This window comes from Lagopus leucura, unplaced genomic scaffold, assembly GCF_019238085.1.
Source record: "Lagopus leucura isolate 7727_CA_CO unplaced genomic scaffold, USGS_WTPT01 Super-Scaffold_100001, whole genome shotgun sequence".
In the NCBI taxonomy this organism is placed as follows: Eukaryota; Metazoa; Chordata; class Aves; order Galliformes; family Phasianidae; genus Lagopus; species Lagopus leucura.
This window is the reverse complement of record NW_024962262.1, coordinates 58,126,829-58,149,453: the sequence shown is the minus strand read 5'-3', so window position 1 is coordinate 58,149,453 and position 22,625 is coordinate 58,126,829. Positions and strand designations below refer to the sequence as shown.

Below are 22,625 nucleotides of genomic sequence, written 5' to 3'. Positions count from 1 at the left end.
ATATACATATACATATACATATACATATACATATACATATACATATACATATACATATACATATATATATTGCAAGTTAAATCACATTGTTTCTACCTGTCTGGTTGTGGGAACCTCATCAACTGAGGAGTCTTTGAGCATAATACTACAATTTATCTAGAGATTTTAAGCATAAAGGAGAAAATATTTCCATTTTGACTATTTTGTGGGTAAAAATGTCACCATCTTCTTAGATCAAACAAAACAGATATCATTTTCGTAGAATCATAGAATTATTTGAGTTGGAAGGCCATGTAGTCCAATTCTTCTGCAATGAACAGGAACACCTACAGCTTGATAAGGGTGCTCAGAGCCCTGTCCAGCTTCACCTTGAATGGCTCCAGGGATGGGGTACCAAACACCTTACTGAGCAAACTGTTCCTTACCACCCTTATTATAAAAATCTTCTTCCTTATATCCAATCTAAATCTCCTCTTTTTTAGTTTGAAACCATTTCCCCTTGTCCTATCACAACAGACACTGCTGAAGAGTCTGACCTCTTCTTTCTTGTAGCCCCTTTTCAGAAAGAAGGGGAGAAACTCTTTAGCAGGGTCAGCATTAGTGTTCCCATTTGGATTTGGCATATAGTGAAAAGCATCACTGAGACTAGATAAATAGAAACAAAAGAAGACATTACATTTCTCCCAAGTTGTACATCCAGGGGCCGTTTTACAAGTCTGATTGCAACAGAGAAACCTCCCATTGGTGAAGAATCTTTTATGATATTTGCTTAGTAAATTGGTATTTTCTTTAATTTCTGGAAAACATAAAGAGAACACAGTAAACACAAAAAGCTGCAACACTGAAATCTTCCTTTTGCTTAATAGAACCTGTTGCACTCAACTGTGGGACCTCCTAATGCTTATTAACTCCTAGCTCTAGACACACATCCTCATATTTCATTTTCCATCCTATTTTGTTCTCTATTCTATATTTCTTCATATATGCTCAAGTCTGAATTCCACACCCACCAGCTACCTCCTTTTTTGACATCTGGGTGTCAAGACGCAGTGCAGTCCTATGAAACAATCAGTAGACAAAGTAGGATGCAACAGCTATGATTCCAAATCATGTATCTTACAAATATTTCACAATCAATAATAAAAATAATATATTTTTTAATATCAAAATATACTGAATATTTTCCTGGAACTATCTACTGTAAGAAAACGATACTCCGTGATACTCAGTATCAGATACCCAATACCTGAAATGGCAAATCCAATCTGTTTATCTGCTAAAATATATCTAACATTTAAGCATACCAAAGGGAAATGCTATCAAAGAAACATTTAATTTATAATCCAAACATTGCTTTACCCTACAAAACTAGCCCCAATGCAATTACTGTGCTGGTGATATATTAGTTCTGCAAGTCATAACAGCATTTTTGGCTTCAGAAAACAGCTAAAAGAAATGTAGGATGAGTAGAGTGAGACTTTAAAAAGTGATTGCTTCTGGACAGGGTTTCAAAGCTCCTGAGGTGACTTATTTTTAACCCTAAAGTTTTGAACATGCAATAGAGGACAGAAAGGATCAGCACATCTTTGGTGACCAGTATTTTCATACACTTATTAAAAGGCTTGTAGGCAGCTGAAATGCTTTTGCTATTATTTGCCTTACGGTCATTACAAATGTAACACTCACACAATCTTATACTTTGCAAATTTTATCTTAAAAGATTTTACTTCAGAACCATAGAATCATAGAACCATAGAATCACAAGGTTGGAAACGACCCATAAGATCATCTAGTCCAACCGTCTCCTCATCACCACTGCCACCACAAGCACTAAACCATATCACACAGCACGTCATCCAGATGCCTCTTGAACACTGCCAGGGGCAGCAACTCCAACACTTCTCTGAGCAGCCATTCCAGTGCCTGACCACTCTTTGAGAGAAAATGTTCTTCCTTATGTCTAATTTAAACCTCCTCTGATACAACTTGCGGCCATTACCCCATGTCCTGCTCATTGCATGGGAGAAGAGGCCAAATCCCTCATCGCCACAACCTCCCTTCGGGAAGTTGTACAGTGCAATGAGGTCTCTCCTGAGCTTCCTGTTCTCCAGACTGAACAATCCCAGCTCCCTCAGCTGATCCTCATAAGACTTGTGCTCCAGACCCCTCACCAGTTTCATTGCCCTTCTCTGGACACGCTCCAGGACCTCAACATCTTTCCTGTAGTGAGGAGCCCAAAACTGAACACAGTAAGTATACCAAAACTGGTATACTGAAACAGTTTCAGTATACCAAAACTCTCTATTAACTTGCATTGGTTGGAAGATATGACAAAAATTGGGAAATTTTAAAATGTTCAAAAATAATACCAAAATAAGCTTTCATCTTTTAAAATTTCTAACTCATTCTTGAAAATACCAATGCATTTCAACCAAGTATGAGTAAGACTTAAAAAAGGTGAGAATGAGTGGCATAAAATGATAGAGCAGAGTATTTTCCTATCTCCCCTGAAGTTATTTGGTTATTTGGATACAGTGGCACACAAAGTGCTAGTGTTTACCTCTATGCAAAGCCGCGAGCCACTTGTTCCGTCTCTCTTCATCAGGTGCATAGACATAGAGCAGGCCATCTTTGTACACGATCTGGAAGAGGTTGCCAGCATGGTGAGAGCATGCGACCCAAAATCCAAAATGCCAGAACTTGGAAACCAAAATTAGGCTTTGAAGATTCGTTGATAGCAAACTTCTACAACTTAGCAATGTTTTTTGGAGGTCATATATAGTACTGTCATCACATAAGCCTTGCGTATACTGCCTTAACCACCATGGATCATATCCAAAAGAACCACTGAAGAAAAAAGGGGTATCATAGAATATTTATAGATAGACCTGTCTTCTATGTATAAAAGACCTTACAATTCACAATGAAACTCATTTTTTCCACTTCAATTTTTCCAGACTCCTCTTCAAGCTTCTGGCTGTTGTTATACAGGCCAGCACCTGTCTTCAAGTACTCAGAAACAAACACTGAGGCAGAGCAAAAGCTTGGGGCAGTTTTGGATCAGGGAATTCTAATCCAAAGGTTATGCATTCATACTCTCTTGCCTTGGATATATGTTTTTCTTCTGCAAATTAGCTCAACTGCCTTTGAAAGCAAGTAGCTAGTATCTACAACCTCCCATAGTAAGTAGTCCAGTAATTTAGCTATACAATATGAAAAAATCAGCTTATTTTTCTTGTGTTCAGTGTACTTTCTGCTAGCCTCATTTGATGCCTATCTAATAATTACTAACATCTGCTTTGCTGTTTGGGTGATGCTTAGTATAGGCAGTGTGTATGTGTTAAGTCCAGGGCTTCCTTTCCCTTGTATACATTGCTTTTCAGTCATCTGCAATGAATTTCAAGTATCGCTTTATTGCTTTGTTCCTACACTGGAGAGCACTTGTTATTAAATGTGTACTCCCTCTTGTAAGCATACCAGACTGATCAATCTATTTTCTGTCTCTTTATTTAGTTAAATGGTGGATCTCTGTGAGCTTTTCTTTTTAAGGCATGTTAGCCAATCCATTAGACACTCTCCTCTGACCTCCCTTCAGTTTACAACATCTTTCTTGAATTAGAGTCACCAGAACTAGATTCAATATTCTCCTGCAGATCACTGTAGTGTCAAAACAAAGGCAGTATAGCCTTCCTGCTTTTATTCAGTGTGTGCCTCTGTCAATGTCCAAAGATGCCATTAGCTCCTTTGGCCACAGCATCACACCGGAACTGATGAGAATCAGCTATCAGGATCCTAACCCCCCCCTTCAGCGATACATTTTCCCAGAATGGAGTCCCCCATCCTGTGACTATAGTGTGTATTCTTCTTCCCACTTATCTGAGTAGTGAATTCCAGAGATATACACAGTAATTTAACACCAGTGCACCATTTGCTGCCACAAAAGTAGTGAGGGAAAAGGGAAAGGAAGAAAGGAATGACACTTAGGAGCAAGTAGGAAGTGAAAAACTAAGCATTTCTCAAGAGGATGCCCTTGGCCATGGCAATTTTTGCAGGGTCATGGATTAAGACGCTATCAAGCAGCCTGCTGTCGGTGGTTGTGCTGCTTCAGGTGGCACTCCAAGGGGATCTACTGCCTGCCTGTGCTCACAGAACTGATACTGATGGAGGCTCTGGGGAGAGCGTGCTGGGGAAAGAGATAAAAAGCAGCAAATCTGAAGTTACAGTTTCCTTATTTAATTCTTGAACAGTGCTTTGTGCAGCTACATCTTCTGGTACATGCACAAAGCATAGCCTTGAATTTGCTGACTGAGGTCTAATAAAAGAATAGTAATCAGGCAGTCTTGAGTCAAAACCTCTACTTGGCATTGGGCAAAAAGATGGGAGTGGAGATAGTGGGAATTAAAATGAGATTTTTTAAGTCCCTGATTATGCTTTACAGATATCATAATCACATAAGTGTATTGATCTTTGTATTAAAGCAAATATGATAGAAATTTGAACATAAGAGAAAAAATTCTAGACCCAAATTTTGTCCCAGTCAAGTAAGAACATTTTAACAAGGTCACAACTTCAGTAACAAGGACAGATTTTCTATTTTTTTGGAAATATCTATGGCACTCAGATGTAGCAGGTATTGGCAATTGGGACAGGAGTGATCAGTGTAATCCTAGGATGATTTGAATATTTCACATGGAATGAACACGAAACAAATTTCATGACTAACCTGAAAAGGATACTGTCTCACAGGAGGTGTTGATTCCTCAAGATTCACTGTCTCAACACATCGGATTTTCTCAATCTCAATGGACCCCTTCTTTCTTCCTCTTTTCTAAGGGAAAATAAAGCAGATTGTAAACTAATGTTAACTCAGTATGGAATATTCTAGATTTACTGTTCTGTGCAATTTCATGTCTCAAGCTGGATAAGCCATGGCTTCATGGTTGTTAAAAGTAATAAATTTAAAAAGTAATAAAAAACATTTTTGATGACCTAACCACATTTATATATCAATCAAATTCCTTTTAAAGTCAATTACAAATTATAGGACATGGCTTTACATCTGAGAAAACATCTGCTGCAACTGTAAGAGTACAGCTGCGAAAGGGGAATGAGGGGAGAAAAAAGGAGGAATGAAATGAAAGGCACCTTAACTGCAAACCAGAAGCCTAGTTGTGGCATTTGTATTTTTTTTGCTAAGGTGCAGGAGCATATTCTCAACGGGCTTCCATGCAGGATCCCAATGAATTATATCTCACTGGAGGTACCCAAATGTACTAAGAAAGCAATAACTTTGAAATAAGTTGCCAGGGTAATGTATTTGCATTCCCAACAGGAGATCTGCTGAGTGAAATCTACCCTCATGTGATGCACAGTAAGTCTCTAAAAATCGATAGCTTAACCATCTGCTTTATACGAATGAGGGATAAGATTGGGAACCAATTATACCTCACACAAGTAATTTCTGAAGCCACTTATTTATATCACTTCAGAGGGAGGCCTGCATGAGGAAAACATCCCAATTCAAGACAGTATGTAAACATATGCCACTGTTAATTACTTGCTTAAGTTTTGTTGTCTTGCAAAGGATGCAAACAGATGCTCAATGGCAAACATAGCTGTAAGCAGCCAAGTGATTTCCTGAACTGAAAATAGAATATGTTGCCCTCTAGTTTTTCAATTTTACTCAAGACAAAGTACACCTGCTATTCTAATGCATCGCTCCTAATCAATTTTTGCACCAGAAGAAGGAGGTGATGGTAGGAATGTCTTTGAATAGTTTACTTAAGAAAATGACTTTTTACCTCTTTGCCATATTCGTAGTAAGCAAGGCTTGTTTTTGTCAGAACAAACAACCTTTTCTTGTAATTAGCTGGTGACATTTTTCTCTTCTGTTGTGACTTCTTTAAAAGAAGTTCTTCTAGAATTATCTTTTTCTCCATTTTACTTCCCTAAAAGAATACCATAGAAATTTTTATTATCACTATTAATAAATATGACAACACCAACTGTAGAAACAGCAATAAAGAATATATTGAGTCATTGTCTTCTATATGTGTTTTCAAATTCAATGGTAATACATGATTACAAAGCATGTGTTTAAAGCTGCATAAACAAACGAAGTTGATTTATTTATTCTTCAAGGGATTCAATCACATAGGAAAATGAAGATAAATATATACTGTATTTCTAAATAAGGCACTTTTGTTACTTCATTGTCTGAGCATCTCTCCTTCTACAGCCATGCACGCTTTCTGGCAAAGAGCACAGTCTACTTTATGCACGAATGTATTACATCTGCAGCATATTACGGAAGTCATTACAGCAGCAAAGAGAACAACAACAACAAAGAATACCCTTCTATTTACAGACTAGAAAAACAGACCTAGTGCTGACAAGTTTGTTCCCTGAACTGGAAATTTCCCATTTCTTTCTTTCAACTGTAACAAATGCACATTTATGGAATGGTGACAGGTAGAAAAGATCAGGAAGCAAAAATCTTGCACCACATGTAAGTACATGCATGAGTGTATTTTTCTTAACCTCGATAATCACACAATAGCAAATACTAGGAAGGATGAAATCTATATTATTTCTATAAGCTTAGTATGTTTTCAGGTTATCTTACCCAAGTATAAAGGCCAAATGTCCTTTGCCACGTATGCTCTGGTGCTCCAAAGGAAAGTGTTCTACTAAGCTATGCACTTCATTATGCCCTTGTTCACTTTGTTCACAGAGAACACAGCAGAAAGAGAATATTTGCATGACATTCATCACACCCACATGATTTATCTACTGAAACCTAACTAAGCCCAACAATCAGTAATTATCTACCAGGAACAGTCTGAAGAGGAAAACTGGGGCTTTATGAGGTACTGCTCCACACCTCTGGCTGCCCTCCGTGTGGACAGAATGCCTACAAGCACTTACTATCAACTCCCTTTTGGATAGGCAATGCATATTAGAGCTCCTGGTGGGTCAGTATAAAGTCAGTCTGACAGATGGCATCAGAAGGAGCTATGAGGTTGGGGTAGATTAAAAGGCATTAGAAAAGGAGAGTAGTACCCACCCTCACTTTGGGAATTTTTGCAGTATTCGGGGGAGGGATTTGCTCTGACTGCAGAAGTAGTAAAAAGCTACATGCTAGATCAGAGTAGCTTAGGGAAACTGTCTTTGCAATGAAAATATTAGGTTGGATAGAAGGCATAAAATCATTGTCATTTCTACAGTAAGAACTGCTTTTTTAACTTCATGCCATCTTGTTTCCTTATTTTGGGAAGCATCTAGTTTTGAGCTCCAACCCGCTGAAGTTCATGGATCTCACAAAAATACTTAAGGCCAGAAAAAAAAAACAGATGAGTTAGATGGAATTTTAGATCATTTATTTAAAAGCATTATTTACAGATCATTTTTTGTGGAATTGTCAATGTACGATCTTTATAAAATTTCTTAATTGCTACTGCTTGAATTAATCTGAACAATTTCCTGAACTCCCAGGACTCAAAACATTGTTTATGTGGGATAAGTCTAATTCACTTAGTTACAACACTTGGTTACAACACTGTGACCTTTGGAAGCCCCAGGAATGTCACACAAAGCCATATGAAGAATGTCACTACAGCCACATGAAGCAAGTTGGTGTGGCTTAGCAAAAAGGTCAAACACTTCCTTTGCTACTTGTAGAAGTGCTAACAAAACTACCTCTGGTTTTGAAAAATCTGTGCCATGACTGCACACCAAGAAATGAGTAGAGACAAAAGGATTTATCACAACATGTAATTCTGCTGCAATAGTAGAATTTTGGATTCTGTAAACTGTACCTTGCTATACCTATTTGAAAGTAAACAGTACTAAAAATACAATAATATTAAATATATGTAATATAGTGTGTATACACATTAATATATAAATATATGTATATATATAACTAGTGTGATGTTAAATATATATAAAATACAAACTATTAAATAGTAAAAGTTTGTTAATGATTCAGTAAACACAAATATTTATAATAGCAACAGTTTTGTTTTCTTATGGAAAAAAAAAGAGCAACTTTTTTCTAGACTTATCAGCTGAAATTAACAATCTGTTAAATTCAGGAACTCAAACCTTGGACATTTCCAGCAAGATAAGTAGGACTTTCATCTTCTTGTCTGCAGATGTGTAGCAAGCTGATGACGTAGTTCTAAGAATGCAATTAAAAGTAAAAAGTGTAGTTGAAGAAAAACAGTTATAAGGCCTGAAAAATCCTACAGAAATTGTTACATTCTTTGGTTTCTTTAACCTGGAATATTGAGTAATCAATTTTTGAGGAGACAGCTGCTTATATTGAAATATTTACAAATCATTTCCTTACCAGAGTGCCTTGGCTGTACTTAAAAAAAAAATATTTTTTCCAGATTCTGACTTTTCATTACAATCTGAGATAGGAAACAGTTTCAAACTCTAAAAGGAGGTCTTGACAGCTAAATGACTTCCTGTCTGGATCCGCTGCACAGTGCCCTTCTCTTTCTACTTGTGGAAGAGAAATCACAATAACTGAAATTATGCCAAATAAAACATTCAATATATTTTTAAACAAGATTATTGCTGCAGGAATAAAACATGTTGCTCTGCCTTTTCCCTGCCCAGGCTGCCCCTCCTCTGTGAGAAGACTCTTTTGCTGAGCTACAACTTGCACCAAGAACTCCGTCATGCCAAAGGGGGAATGCTTTGGGGAATGCTTTAAGGAAGAAGGACAACAGAGTGGTCTTTGCTGTGTGCAAGTGTCTGCCTGCTGAGAGAACTGTGAGGTGTGGTGTCATCCTTGTTTGATGGATGGAGCTCATTTCCTTCAGCTATGAAATCTAATATCTCTGGAAGAAAAATCTGTATGGAATTAGACACAGACATTTGTTCTGTATAGTTTGAAGAGGTATGAAGGATTTGTGAATCTCTGATTATATTTTCATGCTTGAAATTTGCTGCTTTGTGTTAAAAGAGTTGTGCTTGTGCATTTTAAAGCTGGAAAAGACCACAAAGATCATCTGGTACAACCATGAACCTATCACATCATGCCCGCTAACCATGTCCCTCATGGCACTCTGCTCTAGACGTCCTGCTGGGGCAGGGGCTGGGCCTGATGGACACAGCCTCAACCACGAGGTCCATGTGATTCTGTGAACAGGAATACGTGCTGTATGGAGCTGCAAGTCACTAAGGAACCTGGTGTCTGCACTCCCACACAATCACTGTTGAGCCCCACTGTGGGGCAGCAAGCTTTGCTGGGATCCACTCTGTAAAAAGTGGAAAAATACCATCTCACTTTGCAGAAATACTGTAACCTCTTACAGGCATTCTGTAGGTTCAGAGGGAGTGCCTCCTTCATATTAGCTACTTCAGCTGAGTAAAATGCTCGTTTGGAGCTCTGAAACAACAAAGAATTTGAATAATACCAAATTTCCTCTTCCAAATAAAGTAGATGTAGAGAGTGATAACTACTAAACCCAAATTTACAATGTGTATGTATGACATGCAAAAACAGTCATCTCTTATAATTTGTATCAGTTCTTGTGACTCATTGTTTTTAAATTTGAATGCTTTTATAAACTGACCTTTTCCAATCTGCTACATTTGAAAGACATTATAGTTAATTAAACCAGTTGGAAAACACTACCTTGGTGTTGACTATTTATGATTAAGGTGACTCTAACATAAGCAGTGAAGAAAATTGCAGTGAGACAAGCAATTTGTTTTTAATAAGAATGTAAACATAAAAAACAGAAAAGAATTGAATGAAGACATGGTGTTATGTAAATTTAAATATTTATGATGCATCCTCTGGGCACTTATTTTAGCAAGTTATATTTAGGCTAAAGGATGGAACTGTTTCCTGGTCCTGGTGTAATGAAAATCAGTAAAGGCAGTAACTCAGATGCATATGGAAATTAGTTCTAAGTATCAGACCTTTCTGTCTTCTCGTTTTAAAAGCTTATTTAAAATGATGGTTTAAATTATCCTGCGTATATTCTTTACTTTTCAATAAAAGTGATCTGTGTGATTTTGAATGTTTTCCTCATATTAAAGGAGATGTGAAATATCTGTGTTATTACATTTACTCTTTTGTATTGTAAGTAAATTCCTATCATACAGCAAACCTATGTGCCCCAATGCTGAATGCTTTTGCTGTACAGTTGAAAATGACTAAAGTTCAGAATCATGTGTATACAAGATATATAAACAAAACTACCTTGGGGGAAGCATGTCACAGCTATTCGATGTTTATAAAAGTATATTAGTGAGCTACAGCTCAAGTCCTGCAACATATTCACTGAATTTAAAAATACACATTTCATTTACTTTTAGTATTAGTTGCTTGTTTATAAGGCACCAGCTGACTTGTATTTGATATGATATATTCACAGAATCACGTCATGGTTGACACTGTCAGGGCACACTGGTCCTACCCCTGTGCCACCAGGGACAAGCAGGGCAGAGCACCAGGCCCACATCAGGTGGCTTCTGGAGATCTCCAAGGAGGAGACTGCACAGCTTGTGCCAGTGCTTCCTGATGCTTGGGGGAACTTCATGTATTCCAGTTTGTGCCCACTGCCTGTTGCTCTGGCAATGGGCACCACTGAAAAGTGCCTGGCTCTATCCAACCTGACCAGGTTGATCATGCATTATTTCTCATTGGTGAATCCATGCTGATTACTCCTGATAATTTTCATGTCCTTCATATGAATGGAAATGGCTTTCAGAATTTCGATGCCCCATCACCTTTCCCAGGTTTTGGGGTGAGGCTGATTAACCTGTAATTCCCTGGGTCATGTTCTGTCCTTATTGAAGACAGAAGTGACATTTGCTTTACTCCCATCTTCAGACACTTTTAGAAGTGGTCTTACAATGACATGAACCTCAGTACTCATGAATACATCCTATTAGGGCCCTTTAAGTATTTGCTAACTACCGAGCATACATCTTTCTTGCTTAATATTATCCATAGAGGGATAAATAGTACTCTTACTTGTTCATATTATGTTGTCACACATTACCTATGTTTTGAGTTGGTGGTTGAATTAAATCACTCCCTAAAGGTCCTTTTCAAAATGAATTATTCTGTTTCTGATTATTGTTAACATCATGCAAACAGCACACATTGCAGGAAAAGAAGTTGTTGGAATGGGTCCAGAGGAGGCCATGAAGATGGCTGGAGCACCTTTATGACAAAGAAAGGTTGAGAGAGCTGTGCTGATCAACCTGGAGAAGAGAAGGCTTTGGAGACATTGCTGTGCAGCTTCTCAATATTTGAGGGGAGCTTATAAACAGGGTGAGTGACTTTTTACACGGCAGATGATGACAGAACAATGGCAACAACTTTAAACTAAAAGGGGATATTTAGGTTGGATGTTAGGAAGAAATCCTTTGCTCAGAGGGTGGTAAGGTGCTGGCACAGCTGCCCAGAGAAGCTGTGGTGCCCCATCCCTGGAGGCACTCAAGGCCAGGTTGGATGGGGTCCTAGGCAGCTGAGCTGGTGGGGGGCAGCCCTGCCCATGGCAGGGGTTGGGGCTGGGTGGACTTTCAGGTCTCTTCCAACCCAAACCCTTCTGTGATTCTGTGATGGAATCTCTTTACCGGGAGATAATCAGTGTTTAGTCAGAATATGTAGGGCTTCAGGTTACCCAGTTTAAGATCAACATTTTCCCCAAGACGGTGGACAGAATGATCTCTGGAGGTCCCTGTCAACGTCTGAAGCACACCGTGCTTTTTGAACCCTCACTGTTCTCTGGAGAGCCAGCAGATGGCACCGTTCAACAGCAGAAAAAAACCATCAGTAAACGGCGGTAAGATGTGTTTCTTCCTGGGTTAAATACTAAAATTTATGTCAAGTTAGGAAAGAGAGTTTATCAAGAACCACTGCAGCTTCAGTCAGGAGTCTTTATTATAGTAAACAAGCAACAACAACAAAAAAAATTAGTGCTCATTTTTGTACTAGTAATGTGGTTTGTGTGTTCAGACAGTGTATGGGCTGGCTTACTCTGCTATGCTTTCCTGGTGTAAAGTCTGTCACCTGGCTCTGCCCTTCTGACAGAAAGACCACTGATCTGCTAAAGGCGCATCTTACAGGAGCCTTGTAGGTAGGGTAGTCTCATTACCTCATGTACATTCATGAGTTTGTTAGAGTTTGGCCTCCAAAAGACACGTTACCTGTCAGCAGTGAGACCATGACATGGCCTTTAGGAAGAGGCATTCAGGACCCAGCTGTTTACAAGTTCAGCCTCCATTGCATTCCTCATGAGTGTCTGCATCCTTGGGAAATACAGCTGCAGGGAGCATTCTGCACTGTCTTTGCGATCACCTTCATGTGAACAGAAATGGCTCTTAGAGATGATTAGGCTCCGTCTCATTTCATTGTTGATGTATTAAGCTGTTGGTGATACAAGTCATGAATATGGTACAACAAATACAAGCTTAACTATTCCTGTTGATGCAAAAGACCTCTGGTTAAGGAGGATTTGCATTGGTAAACAGATGAGAAAGTTAGCAATTGTAATGGACTGTGCTCAGATACACCTGGTACAAGTGAATGTGCAGCTGAAAGTTTTTCACAGCTCTTGTCAGATTTTATATATGCATTACCTTAATCTTAGGGAGGAGCTCAAGGAAATTAGAGGATATGTAAAATAAACAGTTTTTATAAGCTGATTACTGTTTGTACCTGAAAGTTTTATGATTACTCTCAGCTTGGAAATTTTAGTCGAGTGCTTGGAATGAAAACTTGCTTATAGAATCATAGAGTCATGGAATCATTAAAGTTGGAAAAGATCTTTAGGATCACCAAGTTGAACCACCAACCCATCACACCCACTAACCACATCCCTCAGTGCCACATCGCTATGTTTCTTTAACACTTCCAGGGATGTTGATTGCACCACTTCCCTTGACAGACTGTGCCACTCTTTCCAAGAAGAAATTTTTCATAGTATACAGCCTGTATATGTGTACACATAGTGTACAGCCTGCAATTTTGCCTTCACCTGTGCTCCTCTGGCTGACTCAAGGCTCACCTCAGGTGATTAATCAGAGGTTCAGGCCGTGACTCAGCAGTTCCCATACAAATACATTCAAAACAATATTTGCAGGACTTAGTGCTATTCTCAGAAGCCTTTCCTTTACAGCAGATTGGCCAGAGATCAATTCTAAAGGGGAGGAAGAGAATGAACACCTTTCCTCAAGTAGTGTCTTTGCTTTGCTGGGGTAGGAATTTGAACCACAGCCCTTTCTTTCCCATGGAATTTGTTTTGCTATAGGCTGCAGGGGAGTTGCTGTGGTTTGCTCTTGTCTTTGAAACTGCTCCTCTGCGATATTTACTGGATTAAGAGGTGAAACCAAAACCTCTCAAAAAAATTCCTTAATCACCATCACAGGTTCAGTCTCTTTCTCTGCAGCCAGTGATCAGCATGTTCATGGCTACTGGAACTGGTTGAAGAGGATGGATGTAATGAGTCTCTACCTTTGCTTAGAGAAGGACACAAAACCTCTAACTTAAACTTTACTCATGGCACAACAGAGAAGAAAATGATAAACTATGCTCTTCCACAAGTGTGCTAAGATTGTGCTGTGAAGGACAGGACAGAGAGGCTGTTTCTCCGCACTTATGAGCTTCCCCGTATGTGTTACATAAATGACCACAATGAATGAGTTAAACAGATTATTTTCTTTCGAATGTTATTTTGCCAAAAGTGCTCTTTTTCAATGTTTTGTATTTACACAAATGAGTTTGTATTTCAATAAACCCACAAAACCATGGATCTTGAGTCTTGGCAACAGTGTAATAGCATTAATGTGGTGCTTCTCAGCAAGACTAAACAACTCACAAATGATGTGATGCTAGAGTAGTTACATTGCTGCTTATTCTGGAGCTCATTTGTTGCAGGTTACTGTGCTATACTAGATCTCTGTGCCATACTCCATTCCACAGTGAAAGGGTGCACTTGATCATCTTAATTTCTTCCTCATATGTCACACGTGCTTACATTCTGAAGAAGAAAAAAAACAAAAACAAACAAACAAAAAGACAACGAAAAAAACATTGCTTCTTTTCCTCTCAGTGTTGAGCACTTCCTGAAGTTAGCAGACAAGGTGGGGTTTCAAAATAGAGACAGTTAAATGTGATGTACAGCCTCAGAGGTGGTATAGCAGCCAGAAATTAAGGACAAAAGGACAGAGTGTTTCAGTAGAGCTTCATCAGGGTAGAGTCGGGTCACTAGACGGGTTGACACTAGAATCCAGTCAGAGCGAAGAGTCATGCAGAATAGCATATGGTTATTTTCAGTCTAATTCCCTTTCATATTACAATAGTGCCATTGAATACATCCCAGAGTGAGGACAGAAAAGGAGGAGGAGAAAAAGCATACATCCTTAGAAATGTGATACAGTGCACAGGAAACACACTGATTGTAGACACATGCATTCTTCCTGTAGTCCTTCCACTCTCATGTGAGTATGGGAGTGTGTGTAAAGCAGCGGCTCTTTCTAGAAGAAGAATTAAAATTGTCATCTGTCCTTTCACTTACCTACGGTTGTTGATCTTTAAAACGTGACACAAAAAAAAATTAGTTAAAAGAGCTTGGATTTTTTTCCTGTTTTCTCAAGTGAACCTCTACATCTGAGTTTAGAAAAGTCAGAATATTGATATTATCTGTATAATAACTGCAATAATTATCTGTATGATTATCTACAATAAATAATTGAATGCTGACTTCATCTTAGTAAAAATGCCCAAGAAGCTCAGGATGGGGTTTACTGAGTGCTACTGTGTGTATGACCACAGAGGCAGGTTAACAGAACTTTTACTCCTAAAACCACAGTCAATTCAACAACATTTAAGGAACTCTGCTATTGTTTTGTAAAATGTGCTGTCTTCTTATCGGAGTGATTCTGCTGGTTTTGCTCTATTCCTTTATGAAACATCATTCAAAAAGTTTTAAACCTTCAATTTCATTTCACGGTATTCATGTTTTCCAGACTTTCTGTGCATGTCAACCATCAAATTTTATCCTTCTTGTTTACTGTCTCTGGACTACATCAATGTCCTTTCTCTAAAATACCGCCAGATGTCAAGCAAAGTGCTATAAATGTTTTAAACAAACTACATTTACTTTTGCAATGATATTGGACTTAAGCAATCTCTTCACAAGCATAACATATTGATAAGTTTTTAAATTGCAATTCTTACAGAACAAAAATACTCTTTGATACTTCTATCTAAAGTTTACAGATTCCACTTTAAAGGAAATTTTTTCACTTAGGAGATGAAAACTAGAGTCTGTGCAATGATGAGTCTTCATTTTGGGTGGATCTCAACAACTCCTGATGCCTGTCCCTCCTGGGAACATTTACAATGTCTTTGCAGAAAGGGAATATCCTTAGTCATAGCTACCAGGGATTCTGATACTACTTTGTAGAGTTTGAAAAGCTTTATATTTTTCAGTATTTTTTTAATTGAGGCTTTTCTTATTGTATCAGGCTTTCAATTTAAGCAAGGCCAAGATCTGGATTCTTCTCCCATACTTAACCCATCTCCGATTGTATTATTTCTGATATGAAGCAGTGCTGTGCTCAAATCTTTTTTGTGTTTCCACAGCAAAGGAGTAACTCTGTCTTGGAAGAGCTGCAGTCGGCTGTGCTGAAGCTGAAATGCCTTTGGAGCATGTGGCTATACAATAACAGCTAGAACCTTGCACATTGGAGGAACTTGCTGCTAGTCATGGACAGTGAGCATACTGCTGGGGGGAAGCTGATAAACATATTTCTGTGTTTATCCTCCAGTTGCCACGTAATTGGCTTCTGGTTAACTACAGGACAACTCAAAATCAAGGAAAATAGAAAGAAGTTAGGCTGAAAAAACTGGATGAAGTTCATGAATACTAGGAAGAACAGCACCATTTCCAATGACATGCCTTTTACTGCATGAATCTCTTTTACAAGAAAGGAGTTAAGGTAAAGGAGAAAATGATCAGAGTCACTCAGAATGCTTTCTCCTTGACTGAGGCAGCTGGTCCACAGTTTCACTTCTTCCCTCTAACACATTTCAGGCCATGTCATCTGCTTCCTCCTTTGTGTCAGTTCTGGTGCTCACTGAACCTCCTGCCAAACTGCATTGACTCACTAAAGCAGCAGAAATATCTCCATGTTTTTCCAGGTAGTTAATGCAAAAGTTACACTGGCTTGTGGAGAAATCTGATGAGCAACGAACATATAAGCTGACACATCAAGCCAACAGGCAGTGTGCAGCTGGTGAAAGCAAGCTCTTAGTTCACCAAGTTTTGTGAAACTGCTTTATCAACAGTGCTGGTACCAGAACATGGGAAAGAATAGCAGATGTTCTCGAAACTTCATTGGTATGGTTGTCACCATCAGTGGTTCTTTATTCTGTGTTCTGCTGTACTTCTTGTATGACTTCACTTGCAAAAATCCAGGACCCCAAAGACATTATCACCTTATCTTCTTGTTACTTGTCTCGTGCCAAGCAAAAAGAGGTCCAGCCATTGCCATCCCCAATCTGCTCTGCCTCATAAGGAGATCTCACCTCTTTTTGGCCCCTGTACCTCATCTGACTTCATGTCTATGCAGTGAGCCAGAGCAGGTCATAATAGAAGCACCTGTACCTTAAGCAGAGCAGGCTTGGGTGCTGCTGAAGATCCTTCGTATGGGGAGGGGTATCAGCCTTCCAACTTGGATTTGGGTGCTTCTAAGGCCAATGGAAACTGCTACTCCATGCCATATCAAAGTGGTTCTATATGCCTCTGGTTGTATGTGTACCATTGCATGTAAACCTTGGCAACAAAGTTTTGTGTTGTCTGAGGAAGAATTAGAAAGGTCCTGTCTTTGTTCAAGAATAAAGGAAATATGCTCTACTAAGTATCTGCTCAACTAAATCTCTCATTACACCAATTGAGAGAAGTAAACGGAGAGAGCAAACAAATACAAATCTATCTTCTGGAAAATAAGATTATTTTGAGAAGTGTGTGTATGATAATTTTATATCTACAAAAAGCCTAAACTTTATTTGGAATTTTCTTTCTTTCTCTCTTCCCTTTCTCTCTCTTCCTAAGTAATCAGTTCCACATTTTGATTGTGAATTCCATCTGGGCATGGATAAAGCCAGTGACTTCTCTCTGAATTTTGTAATCTTCTGCTTTATTGTTATTTTTGTATGTGTATAGAGAGAAGCACCTCTGTTTTTGAGATCCATTCATATTATACAGGCATAGGAAAGTTGATTTGGTAGGGAGAAACCATGGAAAAAATGAGGGAAAGTAACCCTATGTCCAACCTAGTCAAATGCAGATGGGAGTGCTATGTTGCACATGTTGAGCCTTACACTCATGAGACTGGCCAAGCAGTCATGAAATCAAAGTATTAATAAACAATTTATTTCATTCAGTTCTTTTCTTTCTAGATATGTTGTGTCATTGTTGTTAACATTAGCAAATTTGCCTTTCAAATAAGTGCTTTGTTTGTTTGTTTGTTTTAACGTAAGTGAAATTCTCTTGATTCCATAGCAGAAGGGCTACCAGAAAATGCCTAGTATTGCGAAATTCTCATTATTGTGGCAAATGCAGCTGATGTGCAGAGGGAGCAGATGTGCTGGGCCAAGGCCTTGGGAGTATTTCTGGAGAGCCAGAAGCCTGGCTGAAGCTGGCTGAGCTTTTGGGAGGCTGTTCTGTAGTGTGTTTTCTTTGGAGACAAGAAGTTCTTGCCCTTTCCGTTCTCCTGGCTGCTCTTTCCCATTCCTGCAGCCCTCTCAGTTGTGCTAACATAATTGTTTGTCGTCTGTGCTATAAACTCATTGATATGTGCTAAGAAGAAAGCACATTTGATGCAGGCAAGGAATTGGGATGCAGGGTCAGGAGTAAGGAGCTGAGAAGGGAGGAGATGGGAATGAGATCAGATCTTCGTATGCCAGAATTGCCACTAAAGAAAACAAATAAGTCAACTACACCCACCAAAGATTGAGAGATAGAAAAAATACTTTTAGAGGGAACTGAAATAGACCTTTGTAGCTAGTTGCTGCCTGCCTGCCTCCTTCTTCCATTCTATTCAAAGGAAGCACAAGGAGCAGGCAGGCTGGGAATGGAGATCATGGCCTTATAGAACACCATGCCTGCCAGGTGCTGGCCGGCTTCATTGCTTGTGTTTGATTTCTGACTTAAATTACTCTTCTCAGCCAAAGTTTTGATTATTTTGAATCAGTAATTTTGTTAAAGTATTGCAAATTAGTAAATAAAATATTACATTTATTGTACTATATCATTATAGTTGAGCTTCATGTTCACCTCCTGCTCCTCCATTTTCAGGAGATGGAGATGTAACGCTTCCAGCTTTTGCTTATTAGCTGTTATCAGAGCAGTCTCTCTAATCCTGCTGGCTCCTGCTCTTTGTTTCCACTCCCCAACCAGGCTTTCTGTAAGGAAAATAATGTCAAAGAAGCATTATTGTTATATGCATTTGCTGGATTCCCCTACACAAAAGTAATTCTAACAAAGCACTCTAATTTCCTTTGTATCCTGAGCCCTGTGCTGCTTTGGAGTAGCACTGTGCATCCATGGGAGGGTGGCTGTGGGGGCAGTGACCTTTTGCCAGAAATGTTGCAGTGTGCCTTCATCCCTGATCTTGAGACAACAAACAGCTTTTATTCTTTCCGTTCCTGTGGGGAGAGTCTGGTTTCAAATTATATTAAAAGACTTAGGGCTTTTTTTTTTTCTTTCCTTAACATAGCCCCAAATAAATATGTTCCATTGGCATAAGCACTCTTTATTCATTAGTTACTATTAAAGTGATTTTTGTTCTCCCTTCCTTCCCTTTTTACTTTGGCAGAATCTCCTAAACCAAAAATGATAATGCATTTGAATCTATGAATGCTGTTGTAGGGAGACCTCTCTGTCCCTTAGTTACTGGAGACACTGTTATCATATCTGCGCCAGATTTGGCTATAATAAAACAAATTAGTATACAAAACTTTCTTCAGCTACTTCTGTGTGATAAACTCCCTTTTGATATAAAACTGTCGTTCACTGCATTTACTGTTAAAATTAAAAACAAGTACTCTTTCTAGAAGAAGAATTAGCTCTGTGATGAACTTTATGTAGCACTCGCCTTAAAAATGGAAGATGCTTTACACATACTTCACTAAAGAAATCTGTAAATTGTTCTACTTGTGCACTGCATTTTAGATGACCTGAGCACTGCCAATAGAAATGCTCCTATGGAGATAGTAATTGTGGAGGAGCAGTGGTTGCTTGATGTCTTCCTCATCAAAAAAACTGTTTTGAGGGTCTGTGCTAAATCACAGGCAGCTTGCTTCTCACTGTTAGTCATCTTCACCAGTGTTTTATCTCAGCAGTATTTCATTTCAGCAAGAGATCCACAGTCGTCTGTACAGAGGCATGATACTTTTCTGCACTTCTGGTAGCTTTCATACTCAGATGGGAGGTCGCTCTGTCAGTGGCAGCTCTTTGAACGCCACCTGAAAGAGCTCATGTTAGGTCTTCCCATAGCTGAGACACCTGACGGTTGCTTTCTTTCAAATTTATGTACGGTATCTGTGAATGGATGCCTAGGTTTAGCAAAATCCAGGCTAGGTCTTTTAAAGAAAAGGCTATGTGAAGGTTTTATAAAACAGTCTGAAGCAGCTTGTAATGTATTGGGTTTTTTCATAATGTAATGGAATGAGAGGATAAAACAACCTGTACGAAAGAACTCAGTGCGTATTTATCTGTAAAACTTTTATAGGTTTCAGTTCAATGGCTTGATACAATAACAGTTTTGTAGCCCTGCTGACTTTTACTCTCTGTGAAGTTTCAGTGGAATAAAACTAAGCATGGCAGCATTTGTTCTGCTCTTCTTTATAAAATAGCAACTCTTCTCATGTCTTAAAGGAAATAAGTAGATGTAGGCATTAGCTACTGATAATTAAGCCATCCAAACATCAGAGGAAGAATATATTAACTTAAAGTGGCAGGAAATTTAAGGGCAGACAGGTTTTTTTATGGAGGGAAGTAGACAAGGCATCTAAAGTTGTCTGAATGAAGAGTTGGAATATACTGGAGAAATGCTGCCATTAGATTACTAGGACAACACTGAATAAAGATGCAGTGTTTCAGATTATAATTCCTGTTGGAAATCATTGTTATTCGAAGTTTTAACTGGAAAATGATAACCATACATTTTTGTTTTATAATACTTTTAGGTCTTAATATGTAATTCCAGAAGTTCAAAATGAAGGACTGCAGTGTATGGAAAACAGCAGGAGGATTAGATGTAAATCACCAGGTTCTCTGTAAAATAACAAATGTACTCCAGAAGCTGCACTTCATTTGACACATTGCTTAGTACAAACATCATAAACCACAAAAATCTAACTTTAGAAAGACATAAATGTTAGCAGAGCTCCTGTAATTGAGTTATACATCCAAGTAGCTTGTTATATATCTAGGATAAATGTTAGAAGTAATGCAGTTTGAAGCTCTTTGATGAAAAAGGAAGAGCTTTTAACTTCATACATGAGTTGAGTTAGAATATTAATGTGGGTATAATTCTGGAGATTGATTAGCTGTCCTTACAATTTGATTTTCAGCAATCTTTTTATGCAAATCTTGAAATGAAGTCATAGGTTTATAAAATACTGTCTCACTGTAGCATGTAAAGGAATCCATGGCTGCAAAGCAATACAGATGTTTTTGTCAAAGAGGTGCTAATTTGTGCAGAAATCCTGAAAAAAAAAAAAAAAAAGAAGAAGAAAAAAAAAAGGCTTTTTAACATTTTGAAAACTTTTTTTTCTTCATCTCCACAGATATAAAACGTGAACCAAATTCACTCACAGCATAAGTGAGCATATCAATAATATCAATATTCTTTGTAATGTTTGGCTGTGAATTTCATCTTGTGATACTGAGATTCATCCCCAACTTTCATTTTGTTTCCTTATTCCCACTGTCCATCTCCTGGGATTTTAATTCATCATTCTGCTTTCTGTCTGTAGAGCCAGAAGGGAGCAAAATGATTGCCATCTTATTTTCTCTCTTACAGACAACTTCAACTTGTATTCTTAAAATAAAATAAAATAAAATAAAATAAAATAAAATAAAATAAAATAAAACATAAAGAAGTTTTCTGCAGTTATGATGGGCCTGGATGAGTGTAATCTGACTGCGTAGACAGAATGAGGAAACAAAGGAGATGGTCTAGAAAGAGGCATATAGGGATAGACAGTACAGAAGAGACCAGCTAGGAGGTGGTGGCTAACACATCCACCTGTCTTGTGCAGGGAGCTTTAATACAATGAATGGTTGGATCCTCCTTCATATAGAGAGAAAGAAGATGCTATTTGCTTACATACTGAATTTAGGAGGTGTCTTTGCTGGGCGAGGAAACAGATGTAGTAGACAATCTTTAAAAATACCTATATATTTATAAAGCAGCATATTTATGGAGGCCTGACTTATCATTTCTAAATGTTTAAAAAAGAAACCTGTATTTGGACCTTCATGGAGAGTAGGGTGATAGACACTTTTGGGTAATGACTGTCTCAGTCAGTCCCTGTGTGGGAGATATTTATGATTTAATTGGCTGTTTATTCTAGATACCCACACATTGGTTTGTATTTGACTTCTAGCCCTCTCTCATGTAATTAGCTTGGCTGAAGCTCTGCTCAAACTGCAATTCTTTTTGGTGATGCTAAGCAACAGCATCATGGTAAGCAAAAGCAGGTAGGGAAGCATTCTAGCCTACACCCTGCTGGCAGCTGACAGTAGTTGAGATACAGAGGTGCTGAGCCAGTGGAAGATATTCCTTCTGGCCTCAGCAGTTACATGCAGCCAGCCAGGCAGTTCAGCAGCTGCTTCACTCAGATTTAATTTGCAGTTCTTTGAAAACCTCAAAGCAAGCATTATGGGCTTACAGAAATAGCCAGGTCTGCACAAGACATCTGCAGGTTTCCTGGCAATGCTTTCTTTCATGTGTTGTTGTTGTAGAAAAAATTGTTTGCACTGTGGTGTTTTCTTCTGATTTCCTCATTTATGGTAGTCTTAGTGAAATGTGTTTATTTGCATTAACCATTGCAGCAAAACTTGTGGTGTATAGCTTTGTCTTAGTTTATTTCTTCTGCTCTTTTTGCTGCTTTAGAAAAAGAAGAAACAAACAAACAAAAAAATTGTAGGAGGCAGGAAAAGTAGAAAGATTCAATAAAAAGAAAAATGAGGCAAGGAGAGGAATAAATAAAACAAAGAAAAAGATGTGTAGGTTTCACAGCAGGTGTGGAAGCCACACATCAGTTGTTTGCTGGAGTGTATTCTCTTATTAGAGTGTTATTATCTCTTTTTAGTGTAAAGATTTTAGGTTTGTATTTACTTCAAAGGTAGCTAGCATTTGTTGCATTATTCTGTATCCCCTGTTCTTCATGATAAAATATCCACGAAATAGAAGTTTTGTGATTCATGATGATTTCTTGATCATGTAAGTAAATCGAAGCCAGGCTATTTGCAGCTAAGACAATCTTCACAGACAGGAGTACTTCATATCTAGGAATCTCTTTCTACCTGCTTGTGTGAACTGGGGAAGACTGCATCCCAGAATTACTGCATTAT

The 22,625-nt window shown here is 38.4% G+C and overlaps 1 protein-coding gene across 1 annotated transcript in view; it reads right to left on the bottom strand.

Annotated features, from left to right (window-relative positions):
- BMX (BMX non-receptor tyrosine kinase) overlaps window positions 1–5,939 on the bottom strand; it is a 26,200-nt gene extending 20,261 nt beyond the window's left edge. Inside the window, exons 1-4 of the mRNA XM_042867730.1 lie at window positions 5,802–5,939; window positions 4,724–4,828; window positions 2,561–2,642; window positions 677–796 (exon numbers count right to left, since the gene is read on the bottom strand). Of these exons, the coding sequence (XP_042723664.1) occupies window positions 677–796; window positions 2,561–2,642; window positions 4,724–4,828; window positions 5,802–5,939 (445 nt within the window). The remainder of the gene's footprint in view (window positions 1–676; window positions 797–2,560; window positions 2,643–4,723; window positions 4,829–5,801) is intronic.
- Window positions 5,940–22,625: the final 16,686 nt, after the last annotated feature.